The sequence below is a fragment of the Cydia strobilella genome, chromosome 14, assembly GCF_947568885.1.
Source record: "Cydia strobilella chromosome 14, ilCydStro3.1, whole genome shotgun sequence".
Lineage (NCBI taxonomy): Eukaryota > Metazoa > Arthropoda > Insecta > Lepidoptera > Tortricidae > Cydia > Cydia strobilella.
Window position 1 is genome coordinate 10522368 of NC_086054.1, and position 18895 is coordinate 10541262.

At 39.4% G+C, this 18895-nt stretch overlaps 1 protein-coding gene across 5 annotated transcripts in view; it reads right to left on the reverse strand.

Moving 5' to 3' along the window:
- Positions 1 to 484: 484 nt before the first annotated feature.
- LOC134747195 (AF4/FMR2 family member lilli) overlaps positions 485 to 18895 on the reverse strand; it is a 265189-nt gene continuing 246778 nt past the window's right edge. For 4 of the 5 annotated variants that reach the window (XM_063681787.1, XM_063681785.1, XM_063681786.1 and 1 more), the window contains 12 exons: positions 15656 to 15698; positions 14510 to 14614; positions 13672 to 13990; positions 12076 to 12195; positions 11518 to 11781; positions 10107 to 10971; positions 9056 to 9183; positions 8476 to 8591; positions 7899 to 8153; positions 7191 to 7287; positions 6546 to 6780; positions 485 to 4538 (listed from right to left, as the gene is read on the reverse strand). In XM_063681787.1, coding sequence (XP_063537857.1) covers positions 4420 to 4538; positions 6546 to 6780; positions 7191 to 7287; positions 7899 to 8153; positions 8476 to 8591; positions 9056 to 9183; positions 10107 to 10971; positions 11518 to 11781; positions 12076 to 12195; positions 13672 to 13990; positions 14510 to 14614; positions 15656 to 15698 — 2666 coding nt within the window. In that variant the 3' untranslated portion in view covers positions 485 to 4419. Of the gene's footprint in view, positions 4539 to 6545; positions 6781 to 7181; positions 7288 to 7898; positions 8154 to 8475; positions 8592 to 9055; positions 9184 to 10106; positions 10972 to 11517; positions 11782 to 12075; positions 12196 to 13671; positions 13991 to 14509; positions 14615 to 15655; positions 15699 to 18895 lie in introns of all 5 variants that reach the window. The other variant, XM_063681788.1, reaches the window with a different exon arrangement.

Below are 18895 nucleotides of genomic sequence, written 5' to 3' on the forward strand. Positions count from 1 at the left end.
GTATCATAATAAACGATGTACTCCACATCAGATACTCTACTGCTTATAATATGGATCTATTCACTATAGGCATTTTAAGGCATTCAAGGTTACTTTAATTGTGCATATCTCCATCAGTACAGAAGTCGCAACGTTCCGATATTAATCTAAATGGTAACTGTCAAGACACTTGCTATAAGGCAATACTGTGGACCGTATCGCCACAGGAAAAGTAATCTTATATTGCAAATACGTATTGCATATTTTCCTGCGGATGTGTTGGCGTGATCAATACAGGCAAAAATTGACGAGGCAATCTTTACTACGACTTAACTAATCGCTAATGGGGTTTCAGTTTTGGGTCTAATCTATAGCTTTCACGCGTAGGATTTTTTAGAATAAAATACAGTAATGCCCTTTACAAACATATGTTCGATTTTTGTTTCAAAAGCACAAAAGCAAATCAAAAATAAAAGGAAAAGGCCAAAAAACAAAAACAAAAAAATCATACATAAAAATTAATGTATTCTATCATCAATAACATAAGGTACAGTTACACAAATAATAATATTAAGAGAAAACAAATTTATACATATTCTTAACGCGAATAAAAAAAAAAACAAATTATACATGCTATATCAACACAAGATTGCTATAATAAAAGAAAACAGTATTTTACAATTTCCTAAAAACCAATCGGCTTACGCTTACCAGCGCAGCGTCCGAGTCCATCTACATGCTTATATAAAAAAAAATGAGAATAATTTTGGCGTCAATAGTTTTTAAAGGTAAATATTATGTCTTGTATTTCTCGAAGGTATTACTGATGTTTAAAAGCAACATATTGCTTAATGATTACAAAAATTAATGAAACTGTCATAAGTAGAAAAACATGCAATTAAAAAAATAAATGTGATGATGATATTCGTATGCATGCACTTTTGCTTTGCGTACGAATATAAATAATTTAATTTGTTATGCCATCCACATTTTCTCTTAAATTATTAATTTTCATAGGTATGTAAAGATCTCGACTTTGATTAGGTATATTTTAAGAATCACCATGTCATGCATGCATGTCAATATTGCTCATTTCTGTATTTTTTATTTTTTTAATTTTACATTTTTATTTAATAAATGATGCCCTTTGTTATAATTAAAAAGTTAAAATGTCAATAATGCAAGTCAGGGCAAATCAACCATAATGTGTCACTATCATTACATTTTAAAAGAGGAAGTACCTATCAGCCTAAAATTAAATAAGCAACATAAAAACACAACAAAAAATTATACACCGCGTAACGCAAAAAAAAAAAATAGAACTAAAAACGATAACAAAAAACCAAGTACATAATTTGCGAGTTTCCAAAGGAGATGCACAGATGCATTTGTGATTTGCACGTTTTTTGGCGGAACTTTAGTCTCTAACACGTACGATCAGTTAAATAGACACGCCAAATTACCGCTTTGTGCTTACTCAGGACGCGGAAAAAACCGCAGTTTCGCAAGGCACTTTAACGTTATTTCATTGCTTATTAAAGTTAATTTGCCTCACAATTATTGAAATTAAGTAAACTTCGCTTAGTGTGCAACAAAATTAACTATACAATGCCACAATAAATAAATAACCATCTTAAATATATAGGTACAGTTATTTGTGCGGATAGTAAGTACCAATAGTTGGAAATGAGCGGGTAAGTCGGGCTGTGGCGACCGCGGGTAACTGACGGACCTAACCTAACTATCCTCTAAGAACCGAACGCTGCAAGCTCTCTACATACATTTACAATATCCACTTTTAAAAATATACAAATTGTCTTATTATAAAAAAAAACCGTTCACACGCTAGGCTCACGCGCAAACAATTTCGTATAGATCCCTAATCAAACTTTATTATGTTTAATTGTTTATATTTCCTTGTCCGCCTTAAATATAAATATAGTTTACATATAAATTAAAACATAAATGAAAACTACACATTTCTTACGTTAACTATGTACAAGGCATCGTCTTGTCGTTCTCTAGTAACACTCGACGTCCCGCTCCGCGCCGCGCGCTGTAAACGACCGTACAAAAACCTATCTGGCACTAACATGTATATCCATTACAAAATGTATACTATAATCAATCATTATTATGTATGTACAATCACAACATAAATTTTAATAAACAACCGAGAGAAATATAATTGGTGTTCCGGCTTGTTGTTTCAAAGTAACATTCACTGTTTTATACTCACAGTCTAGTCTAGTTTACAATTTCATTCAGTTAAATCAATGTTCATTTCATCACATGATGCTTTCGGTCAGCCAAAATCCAGTTCACGGTTTTAATTGTACCATTCAAAAGTAAAGTTTAAAAAAATATTTAGCATATTTTGTCGGTTGAAGCTACGATTTAAATTTATTTGATCTGAGTCGGATGGATCAAAATTTTCGGAATTTACTCGTATCTCCCTTACCAGTATTATTGTCACTCCAAACATTATTTACTGAGTAATCCTGCTACTGAAGTCACTAGATACATCCTGATTTACTTTACCTCCGAACCACGCGATTGTCACCGAGCTACTTGATATGTATATACGAAAATATGATCCATATATTGATACACGAAAATCTATTTTTGCTCAATAATTGTTCTGTCACTACTCAATATGTAGGAACAGTTTCACATAACTTAAAATATTGTTCGCTGTATATTCTAGCTGTATCTTATAAATGGGTTACTATCATAATTCCTGATAAGAGAACATACATGATCTCATATGACACAAATATACGTGTTTTATTTATTTATATTAAACATTTCGCGAATATGATTCTGTGTTCGTTCGTCCAGATGTGTTCTTATCGTGATTTATAAAAATGATTTTATGTTCTAATGTGATCGAAAAAAGTCACCAATATTATTTGTGATTACAAAACAACGTTACGCCGTCCGCTTTATAATCAACCCTAACCGAACCACTTAAAGTACGAATTAGTTTAAAGCTCATTCTAACACACTCTCAGAGTAACAAGCAAAAGTATACGCGAATAAAAATCAGTAAAATTATTGCGAAAAACTACAAGAGAAGTGATCCCATGCATAGTGAGATAATAACTCGATTGGCCCACACTAAATATTTTCGTATAACACCCGAACTAAAAGAATTCGTATATGTGTTCCCGATGGTACATTTTTCTGATAGGGTAGGTACTACAACGAAAAACACTTACGATATGATTACTCTATCACTTAAACTTACATTCGGTTTTGTAACCAGTAACCAGGCAGGGGTTGTCTGTACATTTTTGGTCATCTTGTAGGACATGCGAAGTCAATACTTAGTTACGATTTCCGGGCGTTCTCTACTAATGAACAACGACCGAGGCGACAATATACAACTATAGGTAATTGATGCCAACGTACTCTATTGACGACATATTCCAAACGGTTTTGGAACGATAGGTATATTCGCTTTCAGATCAGCCCTTTCTACAAGCAAATTTATATTAAGGAATAACGTGATTCCTTGAAAAAAATGAGATTAAATTCTGATTTCAAAATAAATAAACTTAATTAAAAATAAGTTAATATATAACTAAATATTTGAAATAAATAATTTAATTAATAAATGTTTAAATTAGGCATTTTTTATTAAAATTGTATTAAACAATTATTATATATTAGACTTGCTTTTAGAAAAGTATCTGAAAAACGATATTCCAAAACTAAATCTCACAAGTCAATAGTGACTGAATTTCTTTACTACGCCAAACGACAATTTCACCGCGATGCGATGGAACAGCGATATTGGTAAAAATATTTCATTGCTTGTAGTACAGTTAGTACACTAAAGTTTAAAATTACACCTAATGGGTTACCAAAAAAATTGACCACAATATATCCATAATTTCTTATTATGCATAAACTGACTATACTCCATTGATACTAAAAGCGAAGATACGCTATAAAAAGGCCTGTGCACACCGGATGGATGCGTGTGCGTAGACGTGGATACACGTGCGCGTTGTAATATACAGATCCTTACGAGTCGACACACCGCTTGCGTGACGTGTGCGTGCACTGGCTGCAACATTTTAGCGCCCGCGCACGTGCACGTCTACGCACAAGCAGCCGGTGCGCTCTGGCCTTAAACTGTGACACAAAGAAACGTATCAATCGGTCATGAACACATTTTAGCTGCAAATCCCGAAACATACCACTAAACATAAAGTTTTTCTACCAATACCACAGATCATTTCACTAATACCGCTGCGCATTTTTCGCCGCGACATTGCCAAAAGGTTTCTGGAACAGTCGCCTGCTCGGGAGCGCGGGGCCGACGGGGCCGACGCGGCCTCGACCGGCGGCCTCCCCGTCCCCGGCCTCCCCGTCCCCGGCCTCCCCGTCCCCGGCCACCCCGTCCCCGGCCTCCGGGGCGCCGGTCGGCGGTCACTCGCGCGCCGCGTTCTTGATGAGAGAGATGGCGTAGCGCACGTATTGTACGAGATGCCGGAACGTGGAGAATAGGGTCAGCGGGCCGCATTTGCGGTCCACCGCTATGAATAAGTCTGAAATAAAAATAAAACTATTGTAAACACACATAACTTCGATCGCGAAAGATCTAAAATCGCAACCAAAAATATGTCTTAAACAGTCTAGTTTTAGACCGCGAGCCAGGAACAGAATACGTTATATTCCGTATCGTGGTTAGCTATGTATGATGAACCCTTATGGACGTCAGCTGCCGCTCCGTTGGTGGGTTGAGGATGAAGGATTGGCAGCCACGGAAACACGTAAAAAAAATAAGAAAAATTTAGTCATCGCCTCCCGTTTGATACTTTGTCAGATGATAGTCTAGATGTTATTGTAAATTTAAAAAATCGTCAGCCGGTTGTATCGCGGTGGGAAAACCGTTAAACCCCTTTTATTTTCGAGCCCATTTCGTTATTTCCTTATTCTGTTCCTAACAGCGCTTGTTTTACATGTTCATGTGACCAGCTGACGGTTTTTCCACCGCGATACAACCGGCTGACGGTTTTTAAATTTATAATAGCATCTAAACTATCATCTTACACAGTATCAATCGGGAGGCGATGACTGAAAAAAAATTTTTTTTTACATGTTCATGTGATTCACTGACGGTCTTTCATACGGGTGATTACATTTGTTATAAATACTTTTCATATATTATAGTTTTGTATATCGTTACTTTGAGTAACGTAATAAATGGCATACTACCGTAATACTTAATTAACGGTACACATAATGTAATTATTGGTATAATGGTCATAAGGCATATTTACACTTCGTCTAATATATATTGCCATAACTATTACATACTCTAAAGCATATTATTTGTCATAACAAGTGATATCACATAATTATTTAGTTAGGTTAGGTTGAAACTGTGAGTCCGCACAAACGAATAACTACCTAGCAAAAGGAGGGTTAGGTTAGGTTAGAACTGTGACCCCCCGTAGAATGAAATACCTAGGAAAAAAAGTGGGTTAGGTTTGAAATCCGGCACTCACAGAATCGAAATCCGTGAATAATTTGGTTAGGTTAGGTTAGAACTGAGACCTCCCTAGAATAAAATAACTAGCAAAAGAAGTGGGATAGCATAAAACACATAACTAGAAATACAAAATGTTATTTTAAAAAATGCAGCATGCACAAAACAATAAATAAAATATAATAATGCTATTCTTGCTATTCTTGCGTGCTATTCTTTTTCGTCAGGCGTGTTTACACTAGGATAATTTGTATTTAATTGTAGGGCCTGCGTACTAGTTACAAAAAGTATGTAAAATTTTACGTTATTCTTAAATAAAATATGCTAAAAATGGTTATACAATATATGTATTTATAATTGATAAAATTATATAAAGTATTACGTTATATGAAAATATAATATAACAAATGTCATTATAAAACATGTCCATATACTATTTAAAAATTATATGACAATAGGCATTATATCAATGATAGTTTAGATGAAATCACAATATAACATAGGAAACCTATTATAAAAATTACATTATAACATATAATAATATATCAAATGGCGTTATAACAAATGTATGTTATTATATTTATATTAAACATTACACACCCTCTTTCATACTCCTACCTCTACTCATATATTTCCACCGCGATAAAACCGGTTGACTATTTTTTTAATTCATGATAGCATCTAAACTATCACCTGACAAAGTATCAACCGGGAGGCGATGACTGACGATATAATGCTCCTGGCCCGCGGTCTAGGCCATATTGCAAAATAAATCTACTTTAAGGATATAGGATAATTTCTGGTTTTAACTTATATCACTTAAAACCGTTCCCAAGTTCCAACAACGTGGTTTCGCTACACCTAAACTATTGGATTTTGTTTCACCACTGTTTGTAACTTAAAAACAGACAAAACAGCTTACAATCTAAAATTAATATGACCCGTTTACGCCTCGTACAATAGAAAACATGCATGCTCATTTAAAAAATTATAGATGTTCAGCTTCAGCTGATATAAATGTATGAACGAACCGCCAACAGCCCACAATTGACACAATACGCACCCTGATTGGCGCGCAGCCGGCACAGGTTGTCGGCCTGCTCCCACAGGTCGTGCGCCACGTACAGGAACGTGTAGTACTTGGTGAGCTGCAGCAGCGCGTTGTGCGCCTGCGCGGGCACCGAGTGCGCCATGCTGCAGTACCCGGAGGAGGCGGACGCCACGGAGCCCACGGAGCCCACCGAGCCGCCCGGCGACGGCGTCGGCGACAGCGGGGACACGGACTCCGCGCACGCCGGCTGTACGCAAATATCAAACTTCAACTTCGGTGTTGGGACCCATGTCAATTGTAATAATCTCTTGCCAAAAAATATATATATTTTCTGGCATTTAAGTTAGGTACTACATACAATATCCTAGAGTACTATTGTGTAAATTAACCCCTAGGCGTGTATAGGTAACGCAATTTAACACACGGTGTACTTAAACATTTTGAAAAGAAATAAAAATCAAAGAATATTTTGGAAGGAAAACTTGTTAACATTCAAATGTTTACGATTTTACGGTATACAAAAGTTCTTTTATATGACTATTTTTGTTGCTACTTTTCATTTTATATTTTGATTTAATACAAAATTCCAATTTAATATAAAAATAAAGTTAAACAAAGTAATAAATACAAAAAAGAACGTTTACTAACATCATTTACCTTTTGCTGGTAGTCTTGCACTATCCTATAGTACTCTTTCACTTCCCGGTTGTACATTTTGAACATGCGCAAGTACAGCAAAGCTTGCACACGTAAGCTGAAAAAAAAAACACATTGATTTAATACATTATAAATTTATAACTAAAGACCATTTTTCCCCTCCCCCTAGTTTCCCCTCTGGGTTGGAAGGTCAGATGGCAATCGCTTTCACAAAACTAGTGCCCACGTCAATTCCTGGGATTAGTTGCCAAGCGGACCCCAGGCTCCCAAGAGTCGTGGCAAAATGCCGGGACAACACGAGGAAGATGATGATGAACTAAAAGACCATTTTTATTAATTGACATGTATAGCGAATTGTTGTTACTAATATGGTTAAACAAAACTGCCTTCAGGCCAGAGCACACCGGCTGCGTGCGCGTGCGCTAAAATGTTTGAGCCGTGCACGCACACGTCACACAAGCGGTGCCGGTGTGCCGTCTCTCATAAAAATCTGTATGTTACAATGCGCACGTGCACGTCTACGCACACGCATTAGGTAAGGACATCGTCACACGACTTTACTTTCATATCCTATTGCCCTACGGAACGCACCTCAATGGAAATTTTGAAAACAGAAGTATTTATTTGACCACAAGATAATTTGTTCGCTAACATTTTCGTGGTGGTGTGATTTTGGTAAAGTTTAAGTCTACATATAAGGATACCCACCTCAGTATATCAAGCTTGTTGAACGTCGAATGCGGCGACGCCCTGAACCGCTGCGGCATGGAGTGTATGCTCTTGATGTACTCTATCGTCTCCCGGTATATGGTGAAGGCGCGTTTTGTGTCCAGTTCTAGTTCCAGTACTCGACCGGTTAGAACAAAGCACAGCACCGACTCGAGATAGAGCATGACGCGGGGTAACGCTTTCTGTTCGCGCTCGGCTTCGCATTTCAGCTGTTTCGCTTGGTCTAGGTAATATCTGAAAGGGGAATTACGGATGTCGTAAGCGGCCCTGTACTTGTAAGTTCAGTTTTCGGGATTATCTTCAAGTCCACTTGAATTTTAAAATATCGTTACTAATGGCACTTGGAAAAAAATAGTGCATGCGATAAGCGAAAATATGAGGTTTCTAATGACAATCACTTTATCACAATGGTGCAGAGTTAGCTTAGACGGGCTGAAACCAGCTAACAAAAAACAAAAAGAGAAGCCAATAGATGGCGCAGAAGTACAAATTTTTCTTTTCCGACACGGCTGTCCTGACATTGTACACGTACTCGCAAACAAAAAATATGTCTTACTTGTGGTCTCGTTCCTCGTCAGAGAGCACGTCCGCGGGCAGACGCTCGAAGTACGAGTAGTAGATGGGCGTCTGACCCGCCGTCCGCTCGTGGTTGGTCGCGGCTACCTCTCCCGCCTATAAAATGAAGTCGCTATATAGTAATATAAATACAGAAATATGATTTAAAAGGAAATAGCAATATTTGACCGATACTTTGGTCATACATTTATTAATGTCACAATTATAAACGGAAGTGTATTATAGATATAGAAGTATTCCAAGATGAAGTGTGATCTCGCTCTCAACGTGAGCCCAAGGAAAGAAGACGCGTTGGAGCGAAACACGTTTCCAAGCAAGGTGAACACCTAGATCCCGCGAAGGTCGACTTTCTCTTAGATCGAGGCGCGCATTTGTGCCAAGCCAGAGACCGCACGCGAATTTTATCTTCCTAGCAAAAGTCCAACCGTATAAATTTACGTTTCTCAACAATCAACTGCATAGAGAATAGAAACCCACGGCGGGGGGTTCCTATTCCCTATGCAGTTGATTGGTCTCGCTCTACCTCTCACTCTCACTCTCAGTATTATAAAGTAGTATACCTGGTGCGGCGGCGGCGTGGCGGGGCGCTTGGCGGCGCGGCGCGGCGGCGCGGCCAGCAGGCTGCGCACCGTGTCCGCGCGCAGCCGCTCCAGCGGCACCCGCACCGGCAGCCGCAAGCGCCGGCCCACTGCTAACAGATATTACATTATATCATAGAGTAACTTATACTGTCATAGTAAATTTTGTAACCCCAGTAAATTCACTGCCATCTATCGACACACTTTAAAACTAATGTAATGTATTTAAATATAGATAAATGATTTTTTTTATTTGCATTAATTATTTTTATGATTTTGACCCATGTTCTTTCACTGATATGCGTTAAAATTGTTAAATAACAAACGAAACCGTCAACGCCATCTATACGACTGTAGGCCAAAACTAGTAGCGCCCTCTGAACGAGAATCAAATTTTCTTGATTTTCGAGGCACGTTTTTTCCTTAGACTGTATCCATCTATTACGGAGTTATATCTATCTTTGATTATATACAAACTCAAAGGACTGTCTCATTTCAAACATGGACAGAGACAATCATACTATCTTTGTCTTACACTAGTACTAGCACCCAAAAGAAAAGGAAGAGTATAGATTTTTTTGTTCTTATTTACTGACAAAACAGTTTTTCTCATTCAGATCATCAACTAGCAAACCTACGCTGTGTTTTTAATATCTGGGATATAAAAATAAGGTTTAAGATTATTTAGAATACTAACCTAACCTCTACCAAATGGTAGTTCAAAAAAAACGACGGAAGTGCTTCGAGAAAAGGTTCCTATTCCCTATGCAGTTGATTCCTCTCCCTCTGCCTCTCAGTAGCCCTTGCGCTTCACTTGGCTCACTTTGCGGGGGCACGGCAAATTTAGTAAGCAAAATAAGAACTTGGTAACGTTCTGCGAGTTTTGAAATGAAAAAAGGCAAAAATTATTTTACACTGTTAAGATTTTCAGGCTTAATTGTTCGCAGTTTCACGAGAGATAAAGATATGTAAGCTTAGCAATGGAATTTTAAATACGTATGAACTATCATGTATACAAGAAAAAATGACTCACCTATTGAAGAAGCCTCTTCGAGTCTCTCCGAGCCTCGGCCTTTCAAGCCGGACCCGACGTCAGCCTCGGCGCGAACAAATCTGTCCGGCATCCGGTCGAGCCTCTCCATGCCCAACTTGTCGCCCGACAATCTGTCCAACTTGTCGCTTGATAATCTGTCTAACTTGTCGCCCGACAATCTTTCCAGCTTGTCGGCAGACAATCTGTCCAACTTGTCGGCAGACAATCTGTCCGACTTGTCGCCCGACAATCTGTCCGACTTGTCGCCCGACAACCTGTCCAACTTGTCCCCCGATAGGCGATCCATCTTGTCCCCTGACAGACGATCTATCCTATCTCCGGAGAGGCGGTCCAGGGAGGTTTTCTCTGTCTTATCCGAGCGCTCGGACGATATCCGTTCTCTCGAATGCCGACTGGGGGTTAAGAGGCGTTCAGAGCTATACCGGTCGTGTAAACGGTCGGATCGCTCAGACGATAACCGGTCGGTGGACGTCCGATCCGGTATTCTGTCGGAAGGTGCGGAGGGTATGGGGAGGCGATCTGATATTCGGTCGTTCGTCCGCTCAGGGCGGTCCCTTTCGGGCCGCTCGAGGGACACTCTTTCTTGTATCCGTTCATTGGCGACCCTCTCGGCCTCTCGTTTCCTGGTCAAAGTTTCGGGTTCCTGAGGGGGCGAGACCCTGGCGAGGGCCTCCTCGTTCCGCCTCTCCGCTGAGCGCTCTCGATGCCTCCTCTCATCGTCGTCGGCTCCGGACTCCGCCGCCACTTCTATTATAGTGACCTGGCCTTTGCCCTTGCCACCTTTTCCTTTGCCACCTTTGCCACCTTTCCCGCCACATTCGTCACCCTTCTTGGGAGTAAAAACCTGGAAAAAAGTTTATAGTGAGAAAAAAATCTTATCAGATTTACAAAATTGGAAGCTTAGAAGACAGCTTTTCTATTTTGATCTCATCCGGCAGAAAACATGAAACTTGGCTTATATACGAAAATAGTACATTGCGAGGGATGGAAAGAAAGGCATTTTCTGACGAGATACCTAGATGCCAGGCCGAGGCCTGGCAAAAAGTACAAAACAGAAAATGCCTGTTTCCACCGAGGTATACAAGTGCTTTTCTCAAACATGTAAGGAATTACTGAAATACATAATATATTTAATATATAATTCAATGAATCATACGAATTTTATTTTTACCCGCTACGTCCGCGCCGGGCGCGCGGGGGCCGTGCGTTGTCGTCGCTGGGATAAAAATTAGGCACTGCGTTTTCGATTTACGAACAAAATGAGACCTTTTCCGAGCATGTTTGAGAAAAAAAAAATTTGCTGTCCAGTGGTGGTTTCCCTTTTCACTTTTGCGTCCCGATTAGCAGATCATTTAGGCGCTCACGCGCACCAACAATCCTAAAAACGTACCTTGCGAAAGATGTGCGTCTTCGTATCCTGTAGCACGGGGTGCGGAACGGGCGCGGGCGCGGAGGCGGGCGCGGGCTCGGGCTCGGAGTGGCGCGGGGTGGGGGTGGGGGTGGGAGACGGGGAGGGGGAGGGCGGCGGGGAGGCGGGGCGCAGCTTGGGCGGGCGGCCGCGCTTCTTCTTGGCGGGCCGCTCTCGCGAGTCGGCGCGCGGCTTGGGCGGCCGCCCGCGCTTCACCGCCGCGGTGGCCGCCACGCGGGGGGAAGGCTGAAATCACACTTCAATTAAATTGCGCCGAAGAGGGACCTTAAAATATGCGTGAAATGCCCTAAACGGCCATGTTTGATTTTGAATTACCGGTTTGACGGTTGGAATGAAAAAAATCCGTATTCATTTCCCTGGTCTTTTTGGCTTCAATTTGGTAATTTATACAGACCTAGGTAGCCGAATCTATACGATGATCTTTTGCTACGAAGCCGATTGTATCCTAAAAAGGAAGTAGTATGACCCGAATGAGAAAATAACAAAAACCTACAACTTGAACGCATGATTTGCTCTTACCGTATTAGTAGGTCTTGGCGAGTCATCGTCGCTGGACACGGTCAGTTTCGACGACCGTCTCCGCCTCTGACCCGGCGACGGCGACGACGCCTCCGAGTCCGATAGGTCCGAGATAGGACTCTGTTGCAACAAAAATAAGGCACACATTTAATTAACATTTACATCCTGGCCCCTGTTTCACCATGCAGACAATTGTTACCTGACGTCACCGTATATTGCTGGTCTAACAAGTCATTGTTGTTAATGTACAGGAAATTGTCAGATGACATGTCAAATTGGTGAATCTGGCTCCTGGTAATTTTCTTGACACATTTATTCGCTGAATTTAACGAATGGAGATGAACTTATTAAGTACCTCATATCCAGAAGATATAATCATGCTTCCATGTAGAGCCCCAACAGCCTGCCACAAAACATCTTTCAACGCTAGAAACTCCCTAAACACCCTCGGACGTGCCTCCCTTGGCCAGTAACACGTAAGATTTCTCTCGTAATTGCCAAGACAACTTCTCAAATTGGACTTTAATACGGCCAGATTGATCCATCTCTGCTGGACGCCATCATCGTCGTTCATGGTTTGGTTGAGGAGTTGGAAAAGGAGTTCTAGAGAATCGTCCATATCTCGATCTATTGGAATGAGACTTTTAGAACGGCTTATAAGTTCTAAAGACGTAAGCTTCGTTCAAAATGTGAGATGCAACTGATGCGATTGTTGTTCATGCATAAACAGTGTGTGTCAGCATCCTAATACGGGGAAGTGTTTATCTGTAAGAGGACACCTGGGAAAGGGCAGTACTCCTGCATATTAAGCTAGAAAATGATCGTGTTACTGTTGACGAGTTAGAAATATGTGGGAAGGCTAAATGTGTGTTGTTTTTTGGTGGTCATGTCGTTTGCTAATAATCAAAAAACGATAAGATCCGTTTTGATGTTTTGTAGCTTAGGCAAAATACACGTTCACTGCGGTAGGGGGTCGAAAGACCCCGTGCAAAGTATGGGTCGAGTTATACCTAATTTCATAATCCATGGCCCGATTCCACTTGAAACTGCACAGAGAGAACCATAATGTTGGTCTATTGTTTAAATAATTGCTTTACAAGCTCTGCTCTTCAAAGTCAGCATGTCACCACATGCCAACCGTGAAGTAAAGTCGGGTATCTTTTGTTGTCACTACTCGTATTGTTTACGCCTAATGAAAGGTCTCAAGTGGAATCGGGACGTGGCATTTGAAATTAGGTATACGTTAATTAGCGCAGCGAAGGTGTCAAACAAACATTGTCTAAAATAATAACTTTAACCCTTATTTAAGTAAAAATCTTGTATTGGGGAAGTTCGATAACAACAACGTAGAACACATTTGCTATTCCCGCGCTTCTTTAGTACGAGTATCTTTTTACCTTCTATTATTTTATTCAAACTGCCGTGGCTGACTAGTGACTACCAAGACTATCTAAACTAGGAGCATTTTACAGAATTGTATGCCGTATGTCCAGCACACCCGAGGAATTGAAAGGGACCCTAGGAAATACTTATAGACGCAGTAAAAGCGTTAATAACTTTCGTTTGCAAATCCACTAATATGTTGTTTGTACTCACCGGCTTTCCCTTGATATCCGCGAGCGCATGCCTCAGCTCTTTCCCCGTATCATAGGGCTCGGGCAGCGGCGCGGTGGGCGGCGCGAAGTTCGACAGCGACCACGATGGCCGCTGTACCGGCTGCGACTCCGCCGCGGCACTTGGTCGCGCCGGCGCCGCTGCAGGCTCTCTAGCCTCTCTGGGCTCTCTGGTCTCTCTAGGTTCTCTGGTCTCTCGGGGCGGAGGACCGCTGGACTCGGCGGAAGACGACTCGGACTCGGAGTCGGAGGACTCGCTGGCCGAGGACGGGCTGCCGCCGGAGACAATTGGTGATAGGATGCTGGAATTAAATAATTAACTTCATTTAACAGGAATATTCAATTAAGCTTCAAAAATGCTACAAAAAATAAAAAAACATTTTAATAATAAATAAAAGTACCGAATCCAATAACCGAAACCGAAGATAATATTATTTTATTACGAATCTGATCTCTACCTCTGAATCTGATTTGACTGAAAATAATAATTAAATATATTAGGTAGGTATTTGGTCATTCAATACAATTAAAAAAAAAACTTATAAAATTAGGTTAAATAATATCTAAAATTAATGAAAAATCTACATTTTTGATTTGAAAACCCACAGCACAAGTGGTTTAAGAATCTGTGACCGACCTTTTGAACACCGCGTGACGTTTGCGACAAAATTATCAATTATTTTTAACCTTTTTCGATCCAACTTAACGAATGCCGACATTAGTATTGTCGCCATTGGCTAAGTTGGATGCTGATCCAACTTAGCCAATGGCGACTCATCTGATTAAGGTCGCAGGGAACTATAGTTGAAAGCTTAACTTACGGTTCTAGTTCTAGCGCCGTACTGCTGGTGGTGTGGTGTAGCGTGCTGGCCGCAACCTCGTCATCGCTCTCCGACAACCCGAGGTCCTTATTCAACCCGTCACACCTGTAAGAAAATTGTTCGTTTCGATAAGACAGTACCTATTCAGATATTGAAGAGCGTTCAAAGTGCTCGCAACTATCTGAACACTGCTATGTTGTTAAGATCTCAGAGTGCATGGCGACTGTTCAAGTTGATAATTCAGATTGTTAGAGGATCCAGGAGGTAAGCATGATTGAGCGCCTGTTCTATACCTACGATGATTTTTTAATGTATAAAGACAGTTAGTACATACATCCATGTGTAATTTTTTATTTATTATTGTGTACAGATTTCTATATTACTATTATCATATGTTATAATTATTTGGATGAGTTTGTGAAGTATAATTGCAAATTTTACAAACGTTTTTTTAACTAATAATGGTTGTATAATTGCAAGTTTTACAAATGTTTGATTTTTATCATATTGTAATCTAATTTTAATTTTAACTTATTCATTTTACAATATTGTATTGTAATCTGATGTAAATTTTCATCATTATTTTTTGACATGTAAACCGGTTTTATAAAATAAATTACTATGACTATGACTAAGTCTGAGTTCGTCTGATTTCATAGAAGTAGACAAACCATTTTTTTTTAAAGTTTGCCGCAAGTCATCCTAATTTGCAATTTTTATTACAAGCATTAGTAGGCATGAAGTGGTGCATACGCTCGTTTATATACCAAAGAGGATTATAATAAGATAGAGCGGTACCGTCATAGTAAATTTTGTAACCACTGTAAATTCACTGCCATCTATCGACATACTTTAAAACTAAAAATGAAGATTTATAAAAATACGTTAAAATGTATTTAAATATGGATAAATTATTTTTTTATTTGCATTAATTATTCTTATATGATTTTGACCCATGTTCTTTTACTGATATGCGTTAAGATTATAAATAACAAACGAAACCGTCAACGCCCTCTATACGAGAGTAGGCCAAAACTAGTGGCGCGAATCAAATCGAGAATCAAATTTTCGTGATTTTCGAGGCACGTTTTTCCTTAGACTGTATCCATCTATTACGGAGTTATAACTATCTTTGTATATACTTACGGTGGCGTTACACTTCTTGAGTGTGATATCCGGTTGTCTATACCTGTAAATAAAAAATAATAAAATCAGTACAAAGCTCAACCCACAATCACGAAATTAATATTACCTTTTCATAAAAAATACATCTGATCGTAAAATGAGGTATAACAATAAAATTGTAAATTCATACGGTTGATTAAAGAGGTTTTATTATGGCGATAATAAAAACGAAAACCGGAGTTTGTGCATTATTAAAAATTGAAACAGCCTTTAAATCTAATAAGAAGACTTTTTTTTTATCTATTCAGATATCAACAGCAATGTCAGGAACAACACTGTATACATAAGAGAACTGATGTAAGGTATAAAAACCGGCCAAGAGCGAGTCGGACTCGCGCACCGAGGGTTCCGTACTTTTTAGTATTTGTTGTTATAGCGGCAACAGAAATACATTATCTGTGAAAATTTCAACTGTCTAGCTATCACGGTTCATGAGATACAGCCTGGTGACAGACGGACAGACGGACAGCGGAGTCTTAGTAATAGGGTCCCGTTTTTACCCTTTGGGTACGGAACCCTAAAAAAGTGTTTGTGTAAATAAGTATTTATAAGTACATATAATCTGCACACATTACAAGTTGACTGAATTATTCAATTATCAACTTTACTGCCTAATCTAGAATATTCAATCTGCACCAACAATAATCTAACACCTCAAATAATTTCCAATACCCGGTGCATGACAGTGCACCATAAGAACTATGGTTAATCAATCAATGCATTCCAATGTTCACATTACCTAGTCTAGACAATTCAGTGTCTAGACACCAAACGGTGGTATCGAGCACTGGACCGTGATATTCAACACTAATCTTAGTTTTCCGACCGGTCAGAAAATTATTATGCCTTACTGGCCCGTTACGCATCGGTTGGTAGGTGGTTGGTAGCGCTTTTTGTTTAGAATTTGAGTTCCCTGAGAACCGATTACATCGGATTTCTATCGTAAGAAATACAAGTTCAGATCAGATATGACATCTGTTAATTGCAATCGAAAGCTTATTTCAGTTCGAGCAAGAAAAGATTAGACACAAGGTCCGCGGTCACAGATCCGATGTTTGTCAAACTAATTGTCTGACAGCGACCAGAACACGCCTAGGTTTTCTGTGCTTAGGAGTGTTTCGCTACAAAGCGGGAAAAATCTGTTATCGGGTACAATCGTAGCGCGTAGCTGAATGCGCCTGCGGCGTGAATGCATTAACAGTACATTAAAGTCGAATTGTATTTAAGATTACATCGGCAGTAATTGGTATTCCAGCTAAGTCAAATATAGTTTTTTTTTTAAACAGAGCCTTTGCCGGACCCTTATAAGAAATAGTCCATTTCGATGCTAGTGCGGAAAGTATGTCATCACCTCACGGGTACCGAGATATCTTGCCACTCGCCTACGGCTCGTGGCAAGACTCGGGACGAGTGAAGAATGACATATCCGCACGTGTATCGAACGACGTTTTTTAATACAGTTGCGAAAAAATAAGAAAAGCAACAAGTAAGGAATGGAATTCGAAACTTTTATATTATTAATTCTGTGACACTGACATCATTGACATTGACATTATGAAGAGGTGTTTTTCTAGCTTTTATTCGACTAGAATAGATTTTGTTATTATTATTGAACCCAATTCAATGAAAGTTTTTTTTTCAAATGCATGTTCTATAAGACAGAAACAATTGTAAATATTAAAACATTGTACTATTATTACCTAAATATTTGTGTATCGTATATTTATAAAAACAATATCGAATGTTGCCTTTGGAAACTTAAAATATTCTTACAGTAAGAAAATACGCCTCTTCTTTGACAGGCGTTCCGTTCCATTCAGACAACTTATTAAGAACGGTTTTTCAACATTAAAAAAATAAACGTGTTATAATACTTATAATGATGAAGAGGTAAGTAATAAAATATGAAATATGCATATTTTTCGTATTCTTACATTAACAGTAGGTTTTTTTTTATGTTGATTACGACGTTTAAAGGAAACTAATATTAACACTCATCAATAAGTAGTCATGAATTGGAACAAGTAAAAATTTAAAAAAATTGGAAAAGTAAAAAGCACTAGTTCGCGAAAACCAACTTTCCGCACGCTAAACAGCCACGAACTGTATTAAAAAAGTCTTAATTACACCGCAAATCCTTTCTGGTGCATATAACACGTTTAATTTAATTGAGGTACGTGTGAAACGCGTAGGTGCATCGTTAAAAACTGCCTTTAATAAGTACGAGTAACTTATAAACTAACTAATAACTAACAAAAAGTAACTTAAGGGATCGCATCCGGAACACCTCGCTTCGCTCTAAAACTCAAATCAGATGTAGCTCGAAAAGCGGCCAAATTGAAGTGGGACAGGGCTGGTCATGTCTGCCGCATGCCGAATGACTTGTGGGCCAAGATAACCACGGAGTGGGTGCCCCGTGAGTCAAACCGGGAATCCGGCAGACCTCGTCGGCGTAGGCGGGATAATTGGACTCCTTTTTGAGAGACTGGCCAGATGTAGCTCAAAACCGGGAGAAGTGGAAGAAGAGGGGGGAGGAGTTTGCCCAGCAGTGGGACACAATAGGCTCGCAATAATAACTTACAAACTCCAAGAACACGAAAGGTGTCAAATAAGAACGCGTAATTTGTAAAGCATTGACCGCGCGACCGTTTCGAATAACTCCATGAATAATAAAGCGGAGTGTACACTGCGTATTAGTAGGTAATTTATAGGTGGTGCTTGGGAGAGGGCCGTGTTTGGTTAGGGCAGCGGCTAGCGGCAACGTAAACATTGCAGCGATGTGTTACGGTTGCCTCATGTACTTTAATAAGCATTTATGATTTTATACAGGCAGATAAGTAATGAAAGCGTGTGAATGATGAGATGACTGGCGACAGAGAGATGGAAGGTAAGGGATACGCTGCGCCGATCACAAATGAATAGGACAAGGGCGAGCGAATGATGAGGCGTACGATTATTTTAAAATGTTTTATAGCAAGCAGAGTAATTTAGAAAAAAAAACCACGCAATAGCCATATCTTCTTATGTTCCCTTCTAATTTCCTGGCTTTACATCTCCTCTTAAATAATAGACAGACACAAGACATCCCTGGACTCAAATAACTATCTACAGTAGATAAGTTTTTCGAAATAAGACGAAATATGCATGAAATAAGACGACCTAATGTGACACAAACTGAAAGCTTATTTTAAGGTACCTATT